The sequence below is a fragment of the Triticum urartu genome, chromosome 2 (assembly GCF_003073215.2).
Source record: "Triticum urartu cultivar G1812 chromosome 2, Tu2.1, whole genome shotgun sequence".
Lineage (NCBI taxonomy): Eukaryota > Viridiplantae > Streptophyta > Magnoliopsida > Poales > Poaceae > Triticum > Triticum urartu.
In genome coordinates, this window is record NC_053023.1 from 66,863,762 (window position 1) to 66,874,271 (window position 10,510).

Below are 10,510 nucleotides of genomic sequence, written 5' to 3' on the forward strand. Positions count from 1 at the left end.
CTTGGACCCTACGCCAAGGAAGCTTCAAGGTGGGCACGAGGTAGGGGGGCGCGCCCTACACCCCCAGGCGCGCCCCCCACCCTCGTGGGCCCACCGAAGCTCCACCGATGTATTTCTTCCTCCTATATATACCTACGTACCCCCAAACGAACAGGGACGGAGCCAAAAACCTAATTCCACCGCTGCAACTTTCTGTATCCACGAGATCCCATCTTGGGGCCTGTTCCGGAGCTCCGCCGGAGAGGGTCGTCATCACGGAGGGCTTCTACATCATCATAGCCTCTCCGATGAAGTGTGAGTAGTTTACCTCAGACCTTCGGGTCCATAGTTATTAGCTAGATGGCTTCTTCTTTCTTTTTGGATCTCAATACAAAGTCCCCCCCTCTCTCGTGGAGATCTATTCGATGTAATCTTCTTCTTTTTGCGGTGTGTTTGTTGAGACCGATGAATTGTGGTTTATGATCAAGTCTATCTATGAATAGTATTTGAATCTTTTCTGAATTCTTTTATGTATGATTGGTTATCTTTGCAAGTCTCTTCGAATTATCCGTTTGGTTTGGCCAACTAGATTGGTAGTTCTTGCCATGGGAGAAGTGCTTAGCTTTGGGTTCGATATTGCAGTGTCCTTTCCCAGTGACAGAAGGGGCAGCAAGGCACGTATTGCATCGTTGCCATCGAGGATAACAAGATGGGGTTTATTTCATATTGCATGAATTTATCTCTCTACATCATGTCATCTTGCTTAAAGCGTTACTCTGTTTTTAACTTAATACTCTAGATGCATGCTGGATAGCGATCGATGAGTGGAGTAATAGTAGTAGATGCAGAATCGTTTCGGTCTACTTGTCACGGACGTGATGCCTATATACATGATCATGCCTAGATATTCTCATAACTATGCTCAATTCTGTTAATTGCTCAACAGTAATTTGTTCACCCACCGTAGAATACTTATGCTCTTGAGAGAAACCACTAGTGAAACCTATGGCCCCCGGGTCTATTCTCATCATATCAAACTCCATCACTTTAATCTTGCTTTGCTTTTTTACTTTGCCTTTTACTTTTCACTTTGCATCTCCATACCAAAAATACCAAAAATATTATATCTATCAGATCTCACTCTCGTAAGTGACCGTGAAGGGATTGACAACCCCTAATCGCATTGGTTGCGAGTAGCTATCGTTTTGTGCAGGTACGAGGGACTTGAGTGTGGCCTCCTCCTGGATTGATACCTTGGTTCTCAAAAACTAAGGGAAATACTTACGCTACTCTGCTGCATCATCCTTTCCTCTTCGGGGAAATCCAACGCAAGCCCAAGAGGTAGCAGCATAGCGCGCCTGACGCGAGCGAGCAGAGCGCGCCTAAGGCGAGCGAGCGGAGCACGCGTGAGACAACGGCCCCAGCACATCGGAGACGGGTGTGGCTACCGTGGCAGCTCCAGGCGGAGAAGAGCGTCGGAGACGAACGGCTCTATACAGCTCTGGTCTTGCCGCCGGCCACGGCCCTGAACGGCAGATTTTACCTGGTCAGAATCCTCCCTCTCAGTGGAATGAGTGGCTGTGAGCAGCAGCAGCAGACCAGTGGTACACTGGGATAAGGCAAAGAACAATTATTTTCAGCAACCCGGCCCCATTAATCACCAAATCCTGCCGCCAGCGGTGCCACGTCATCGATCCCACTCTTAAAACGGGCTTAAGGGCTGTGACGACCGGGATTTGAGAGGTGGGGGTGTGGATTTCAGGGATTAGGAGTTGGGGGTTCGATTCCGACGGGTCGTACAAAGACAGGGTTTGTTTCATACTTCACTCCGAGATGGACGAAGGGTGGGGCAAGATGTGGTCGCTTGGCAGGAAAATGAACACATTAGGAGTATAGACAAAAGACATAGATGGCATTAGGAAAGTTAGGATTTAGAATTAATTGTCATGAAATTGAATTTTATTGATTGATAACGTGCTATCTTTTCTTGCCCGTTTGTAACATGTCTAGTTTGGAAATTCTAAAAAGATTAGGAAAGTTTTTATTGTGATGGTAAAAAACCAACACAGGGAGATATGATGATGGGATGTAAGACGAAAAAAACCAACGAAAATAAACCGTGGATACTATTCATCAACTGCTTCATTAGGAATAGAGATGACATTGCTAAGACAGAACCATTGTACATGCCCTTAGAAGAGGTAGAAAGCCTGAGAAGGAAGAAAGAAGGACGAAGGACGACCCGTTGGATCTCTTAATCTAGTGGCCAGAAAATCGACTTAGGGCATGTACAATGGTTGATAAGATAGTCTTATCTTAAGTTTTGCATGTAAATTAGAGATGATAAAAAAAACATGTCTATAATGAGTCATCTCTTAGCCTTATCTTCAATAATTAGTTGTTCCTAAAAACATATTGAGACAAATAAGATAAGACAAGCCTTCTCTTATGATTTCTCTCTCCTCTACCTCATCATTTATCCTACGTGGCACTGTTAAGATAGAACCATTGTACATGCCCTTATACAAAATAAATTTTGAGAAGACTTACATAAATGTCACTTCCCATAAAATATTTTTCGAACCACTTCCGATAAATTTACATGGCTACCAAGCAAAACCGTTGTTTCATGGTTCTTCTCCTTCACCACACAAGCTCCCCACCAAACCAGGCACCTCCGCCTTGTGCCCTAATATAGCCATCTCTTCTTCCAGGCAGGAGACCGGGTCTCCCTCGCAACCACCACCTCACGCGCGCGCACAGGCCGCCTCTTCCCACCATATCCCTCCCCTTACCGCGCCCATACATTTTTTGCAAACCATCGCCATGGACGAGCACACAGGTGTGGCGCCGTCCAGTTGAAGGATCCCAGCCATGCGCGCAACGGGTGCAAGAAAGAAAGCAGCGTGAAAGAAAAGAGAGGAGCTAGGAGAACATGTCGAAGGCGCCCAGGAACCCCGGCGGCGGGTCGGCGGGCGCGCCCAAGTCGTCGTCCGGGCAGCCGGTGAAGTTCGCGCGCCGGACGCCCAGCGGGCGGTATCTCAGCCTGTCGCGCGAGGACATAGACATGGAGGGCGAGATGGGGCCGGACTACGCCAACTACACGGTGCACATCCCGCCCACCCCGGACAACCAGCCCATGAAGGACGGCGCGGAGCCGACAGCCGTGGCGATGAAGGCCGAGGAGCAGTACGTGTCCAACTCGCTCTTCACCGGCGGGTTCAACAGCGTGACCCGCGCCCACCTCATGGACAGGGTCATCGACTCCGACGTGAAGCACCCGCAGATGGCCGGGGCCAAGGCCACCCGCTGCGCCATGCCGGCCTGCGACGGCAAGGTCATGCGCAACGAGCGCGGCGAGGAGATCGACCCCTGCGAGTGTAGGTTCAAGATCTGCCGTGACTGCTACCTGGACGCGCAGAAGGACGGCTGTCTCTGCCCGGGGTGCAAGGAGCACTACAAGATCGGCGACTACGCCGACGACGACCCGCATGACGTGTCGTCGGGGAAGTCCCTGCTCGCCCGGAACCAGAACGGGGAGTTCGACCACAACCGGTGGCTCTTCGAGAGCTCCGGCACCTACGGCTATGGCAACGCGTTCATGCCCAAGGGCGGCATGTACGAGGATGACCTAGACGAGGACGGCGTAGGCGGCGACGGTGGCATGCAAGACATGAACCAGAAGCCGTTCAAGCCGCTGACGCGCAAGATACCGATGCCGACGTCCATCATCAGCCCGTACCGGATCTTCATCGTCATCCGGTTCTTCGTGCTCATCTTCTACCTCACGTGGCGTATCCGCAACCCCAACATGGAGGCGCTCTGGCTGTGGGGCATGTCCATCGTCTGCGAGCTCTGGTTCGCCTTCTCCTGGCTCCTCGACATGCTCCCCAAGGTGAACCCCATCAACCGCAGCACCGACCTCGCCGTGCTCAAGGAGAAGTTCGAGACGCCCTCGCCGTCCAACCCGCACGGCAGGTCCGACCTGCCGGGCCTCGACGTCTTCGTCTCCACCGCCGACCCGGAGAAGGAGCCCGTGCTCACCACCGCTAACACCATCCTCTCCATCCTCGCCGTGGACTACCCCGTGGAGAAGCTGGCATGCTACGTGTCCGACGACGGCGGCGCGCTGCTCACCTTCGAGGCCATGGCGGAGGCCGCCAGCTTCGCCAACATATGGGTGCCGTTCTGCAAGAAGCACGACATCGAGCCCCGCAACCCGGACAGCTACTTCGCCCTCAAGGGAGACCCCACCAAGGGCAAGCGGCGCTCCGACTTCGTCAAGGACCGCCGCAAGGTGAAGCGGGAATACGATGAGTTCAAGGTGCGGATCAACGGCCTCCCGGACTCCATCCGCCGCCGCTCCGACGCCTTCAACGCCCGCGAGGACATGAAGATGCTCAAGCACCTCCGCGAGACCGGCGCCGACCCGTCGGAGCAGCCCAAGGTCAAAAAGGCCACCTGGATGGCCGACGGCACGCATTGGCCGGGCACATGGGCCGTCTCCTCGCCTGACCATGCCAAGGGCAACCACGCCGGCATCCTACAGGTACTCACTCAATCATCACGCCGGAACTTTGCCTAGCTAGTTGTTCTCACGCATGCATCAAACAAACATCGACATGCATGACATGGCAGGTGATGCTGAGGCCGCCGTCGCCGGACCCGCTGTACGGCATGCACGACGAGGACCAGCTGATCGACTACAGCGACGTGGACACCCGGCTGCCGATGCTGGTGTACATGTCGCGGGAGAAGCGGCCGGGCTACGACCACAACAAGAAGGCAGGCGCCATGAACGCCCTGGTGCGATGCTCCGCCGTCATGTCCAACGCGCCCTTCATCCTCAACTTCGACTGCGACCACTACATCAACAACAATCAGGCCGTCCGCGAGGCCATGTGCTTCATGATGGACCGCGGCGGCGAGCGCATCTGCTTCATCCAGTTCCCGCAGAGGTTCGAGGGCATCGACCCCTCCGACCGCTACGCCAACCACAACACCGTCTTCTTCGACGGCAACATGCGCGCGCTCGACGGCCTCCAGGGCCCCATGTACGTCGGCACCGGCTGCATGTTCCGCCGCTTCGCTCTCTACGGCTTCGACCCGCCGCGGACCGCCGAGTACACGGGCTGGCTCTTCAAGAAGAAGAAGGTGACCAACTTCAAGGACCCCGACTCGGACACCCAGCAGCTCAAGGCGGAGGACTTCGACGCCGAGCTCACCGCGCAGCTCGTGCCCAGGCGGTTCGGCAACTCGTCGGCGATGCTGGCGTCCATCCCCATCGCCGAGTTCCAGGCACGTCCAATCGCCGACCACCCCGCCGTGCTGCATGGAAGGCCGCCGGGCACGCTCACCGTGCCGCGCCCGCCGCTGGACCCGCCTACCGTTGCCGAGGCCGTCTCCGTCATCTCCTGCTGGTACGAGGACAAGACCGAGTGGGGAGACCGCGTGGGATGGATCTACGGCTCCGTCACAGAGGACGTGGTCACCGGCTACCGCATGCACAACCGCGGCTGGCGCTCCGTCTACTGGATCAGCAAACGGGATGCCTTCCTCGGCACAGCCCCCATCAACATGACCGACCGACTGCACCAGGTTCGCTCCTTTTTGTTCGAATCATTAATAAGAAAGTTGACGTATATATCATAGAAACAAAAAGGGTTGATCATTTACACATGTGTTACCGGTGAATGACCATCGAACCATCCATCAGGTGTTGCGTTGGGCGACCGGGTCCGTGGAGATCTTCTTCTCCCGGAACAACGCGTTCCTGGCGTCGCGGAAGCTCATGTTCCTGCAGCGGGTCGCGTACCTCAACGTCGGAATCTACCCGTTCACCTCCATCTTCCTGCTCACCTACTGCTTCATCCCGGCGCTTTCCCTCTTCTCCGGGTTCTTCATCGTGCAGACGCTCAACGTCGCCTTCCTCTTCTACCTCCTCACCATCACGATCACCCTCATCGCGCTCGGCATCCTCGAGGTCAAGTGGTCAGGCATCGAACTCGAGGACTGGTGGCGCAATGAGCAATTCTGGCTCATCTCAGGCACGCGCATCATGAATCTTGATACGGACAACCTAGCTAGGGTCCCGATACTAACCTGACCACCACATGTCTCTTTGCACAATTAATGTGATGACAGGCATAAGCGCGCACCTATATGCGGTGGTGCAGGGGTTGCTCAAGGTGATGGCCGGGATTGAGATCTCCTTCACACTGACCGCCAAGGCGGCGGCCGACGACAACGAGGATATCTACGCGGATCTCTACGTCGTCAAGTGGTCATCGCTGCTCATCCCGCCCATCACCATCGGCATGCTCAACATCATCGCCATCGCCTTCGCCTTCGCCCGCACCATCTACAGCGAAAACCCACGGTGGGGCAAGTTCATCGGCGGCGGTTTCTTCAGTTTTTGGGTGCTCGCTCATCTCAACCCATTCGCCAAGGGTCTCATGGGCCGCCGCGGCAAGACACCCACCATCATCTTTGTCTGGTCAGGCCTCATATCCATCACCATCTCCCTCCTGTGGGTGGCCCTCAGTCCACCAGAGGCGAACTCCACCGGTGGTGCACGAAGCGGCGGATTCCAGTTCCCTTGATAAAATAGGGTGATGGAAATGTCACTTCCCTGGTGTATGTGTTGATCCTCGAGCATGGATGCACGCCAGCACCCATCCAGGTGGTGCGTTATACAATACATGATACATGAGTTAGCAAAGTCGTTGTGTTGTGTTCTTCAAAATATACTTGTTCTCTCGTAGACTTAAGTTTTGTGTATGTGTATACTTGAAACTTGAAAGGAGTGGGCCAATGTTTCTGTAGAGGAATGACCTTTCTAAAGCTGAAATTGGTCGAAGAAAACTGATAGAGCCATAGACCGCAATATATTTTTTTGAATCGGGCGTTACCCCTTTCCATTGCAAACAACGGAAATACAACCAGTTCCGAATACAGAGTCAGAGAGAGGGGGAAAGAGGTAAGGCGGGTTCAAGTATTACCAGGAAACCCACTGTCATTCGGTCGCCGTCGACCCGAACGCTGTGGGGCGAAAACCTGATAACACCTACATCTATCTGAGTACTATGTTCCACGACACCCAGAGAGAGATACATGCCAACACACCAAAATATATCATCAATCAAAAGAGGAAAGCTACTATGAGGAAGATGGCCCTCCCAGCAGAACACTCCACTTCGTCCGCCCTCAAAACAGTGTACATCCATCACGATCTTCACGCTCCTCCAATCGACTGGGCAGTAGTCCCGCAAAGTCTCATCAGCTGCATTGTGCTGGCCCTGATCATCTCGGCACCTGAGCGAAGCTTGTCAGCGTCATCACCCTTCTGCAGTCCTGTCCAATACAAAAGAAAAGAGCATATAGAGAACACAATTTTAAAAGGAGACTTAATTTGCTTTTTCTCAAAGGTAGCCTTATTGCGAGCAAGCCAGATTGCCCAGCAAGTGGCTGCAAGACCAACAGTATAAAATTTATCCCCTCTTGGACCATAATATGTGGTGAACGTTAGAATTTTAGGGAACTATTACAAGTAAAGTTTCATGGTATGAAAAGTGATTTCATGATACATCTAATGATATTGATTTTTTATTGTGAACGTTGACATTTTTTCTAGAAAGTTGATCAAATTTCACGAAGTTTAACTTCAGACAATTTTATAAGCAGACTAGAAAAACAGAGGGAGTACTATGTAGCGTAACAGGTTGTGCAAGTCCAACTGCAATGTTGAAGAACGAACATGTCCGGTTGGTCCAAGGCAAAACACTTCATCGCATCAAGACCTGTCAACGTCACGGCGCCGGCATTTTCGGCGTCTTGCCGACGGTGAACCCGCCGTCAACGACGAGGTTATGCCCGTTCACGTACCCGGCCTCGTCGGACGCCAGGTACACCGCCGCACGGGCCACGTCCTCCACCGCGAGCGCCGGCCCGCCCATCTCGTTCATGTCCCGCTCCACGATCCGCCTGCGCTCCTCGGCGCTCGCCCCGGGGTAGGACTCGGCCATGTACCCCATGACCATCGGCGTCGGGATGTAGTTAGGCGAGATGGCGTTCACGCGCACCCCGGCGCGCGCCATCTCCCCGGCCACGGCGCGCACGAGCCCCACCACGGCCGCCTTCGACACGCTGTACGCCGGGAACGCCACGCCTCCCAGCACCGCCGCCGTGCTGGCCGTGCAGATGATGCTCCCGCGGCGGTTGGGGACCATGACGCGCGCGGCGTGCTTGACGCCCGCGAGCACGGCCCGCGCATTGACTGCCATGACGCGGTCGAAGTCGGCGAGGTCCAGGGAGCCGAGGGGCACGGGCGTGAGGGCGCCGCTGATGCCGGCGTTGTTGAACATGACGTCGAGGCGGCCGTGCCGCGCCACGGCTAGGTCCACGGCCGCGGCGACCTGCGCCTCGTCCGTCACGTCGCAGCGCGTGTAGCATGCGGAGTCATGGCCGAACTCGGCGGCGGCGGCGTGGCCGAGGTCGTCCTGGACGTCGGCGAGGATGACCTTGGCGCCGTTCCGGACGAACTCCGCGGCAGTCGCCTTGCCGAGGCCGCTGGCGCCGCCGGTGATCACGGCCACCTTCCCGGCCAACCTACAAATCAAATCAAACGCACAAACTCCAGTGAGACCTTCCATGATCCGAACATAAGCTAAGATGACCAGTTGACTAGTACCTCTGCGAGGTGGAAGCCGCGGAGAAGTGGCTGGCGAAGGCAGACAAGGCCGCGGGCTCAGCTCGGCTCTTCTTCGCCAAGACGACGGCATGCTTCACTGCTCGGAACATCCTCTCGTGCCGCGCGACCGAGCTAGAAGATGCTTATGACCATGGATAATCCAAGAGCTTGCGCACTAGTGATCGATGAGATATGTAGCAGTAGCAGAGCTCGGCGCTGTCTAGAAAAAGACGTTGCTTTCCTGGCATTGGCTCCTTGGGCGGGGAACTTGATGATGCCATTTGTTTATCTTCTCGCGTGGGGCACGCGGACAGCATAGGTATGACCGTGGGAGGGAGGCGTAAGGTCAGACCTGTTTGTGATGATTCTTCCATCCTTCCATGGAGTGCTGTTTTGGACCTTATGCAATATCGTATGACCCGGCTCGGATCAGCTAGCTGATTGCCGTCTCATTAAAATGGTGGTATTATCTTGAACAGAATGACTAATTCACATCTAGCTGATATTTAAGGATGTCACATCTAAGTGTTTGTACCGTCCGATCTGTCTCTGCTTTATTATTCGCGCACGAGGTGATGCGCTCGCATCGTCGCATTGTCTCGTCTGTCGGGCCGAGTGGGATACAGCGTAGCGGCCTCCGTTTTTTGTTTGGGCCGGCCTACGATTTTTGTTTGTTTATTGGGCTTGCTTTAGAATCTGAACAGTCTAACCTGATCTGGAGTCCCGTCCTCACTCTCCTCGCCTCTTTTCCCCTCCTCATCCCTTGTTCTGCCACCACTGTATTCCTTCTGACTCGAATCCAAGGGAGAGACGACCTGATCTGGTGGGCTTGTGGCGACAGAGATGGCAGGGGAATCCAGCGGAGTGAGTGTTCATCCCCTCTTTCTTTTCCTCGCCTTTTTTTTCCTGTTTTCCCATGCCATTTAGGGATGTTTGTTTGTTTTGAGGGATGAACATCAAGAACCTGAATATATGCATAGATGAGTGGCTTGCTGTTTTTACGTGATATATTAGATTCGTTTGCATCACACATATTTTTAGAGAGAAAATGAAATGTTTTTAAGTGTGGAATGCCTGAATATATGCCTATATATGCAGCTGATGAATAGTAACTAGCAATCCAACCCGGTTATGTTCATGCCCATGGCTGTAGATTTGTTTTTCTGTGTGAATCTGATTGTAGCAGCGAGCACCCCCAGTTTTGTAACTTGAGTCTGTACATCTAGGGACTTCCAGTTTTTTTGTGTGTGTGAATCTGAATGTAGCAGCGAACACCCCAGTTTTGTAATCTGAATGTAGCAGCTAGCACCCCATTTTATAATCTTGAGTTTGTAGCACATACTACATATAGACAGCAGACAGAGTTGCCTGCCATTTTTGTCTGAAATTTAAGAGGCATAATGCGAGTGGATAAACATTTTCAGTGGCATACATTGCAATCCTTCTTTTTTCAGACAGGAATGTCAGAATTTTTATGTGTGTCTGTTTGTAGGGAGCATGTGTAGTCTTCTTCTGAATACTTCAAACTTCTCAGACTAAGCGAGGTCTTTTTGATTTCTTAAAAGTTGTGGCATATGGCACAACTCCAGAAATTGAAAGTATAGTAGTAGCAGGCCCGAATGTATAGCTTTTGCTTTTTGTTAAAATCTTTTCTTGTTTGAAGATATGTGATTTCAAAATCTAACAAGAGTATTTTCTGATCTATGAGCACTAGAGAAAATGTATGTGATAAGGTAAGTGAAACAGATGGTAACTAGGTGGATAAACTCATCTGGTGCTGAACCTTTTTTGAAATGAACTCTGTTTCAGTTATATCATAGCAACCTGAACTTTCAGTATAGT

At 53.0% G+C, this 10,510-nt stretch overlaps 2 protein-coding genes across 3 annotated transcripts; one reads left to right on the plus strand and one right to left on the minus strand.

Moving 5' to 3' along the window:
- The first annotated feature begins 2,717 nt into the window (after positions 1–2,717).
- Positions 2,718–6,862, plus strand: LOC125535799 (cellulose synthase-like protein D3). The gene is made up of 4 exons (XM_048698871.1): positions 2,718–4,528; positions 4,618–5,577; positions 5,696–6,026; positions 6,124–6,862. The coding sequence occupies exons 1-4, from the start codon at positions 2,915–2,917 to the stop codon at positions 6,579–6,581; spliced, it is 3,363 nt and encodes a 1,120-aa protein (XP_048554828.1). The 5' UTR covers positions 2,718–2,914; the 3' UTR covers positions 6,582–6,862.
- A 3-nt stretch (positions 6,863–6,865) lies between these two features.
- LOC125535798 (momilactone A synthase-like) lies at positions 6,866–8,893 on the minus strand. 2 transcript variants are annotated; one of them, XR_007294802.1, is made up of 3 exons: positions 8,669–8,893; positions 7,736–8,586; positions 6,866–7,332 (listed from the first exon to the last, which is right to left on the minus strand). XR_007294802.1 is itself a non-coding variant. In XM_048698870.1 (2 exons), the coding sequence occupies exons 1-2, from the start codon at positions 8,776–8,778 to the stop codon at positions 7,788–7,790; spliced, it is 909 nt and encodes a 302-aa protein (XP_048554827.1). In that variant the 5' UTR covers positions 8,779–8,892; the 3' UTR covers positions 7,617–7,787. The 2 variants fall into 2 exon arrangements, 1 of the variants encoding a protein (XP_048554827.1); XM_048698870.1 differs by lacking the exon at positions 6,866–7,332 and having other exon boundaries at positions 7,617–8,586; positions 8,669–8,892.
- Between the last annotated feature and the right edge of the window lie 1,617 nt (positions 8,894–10,510).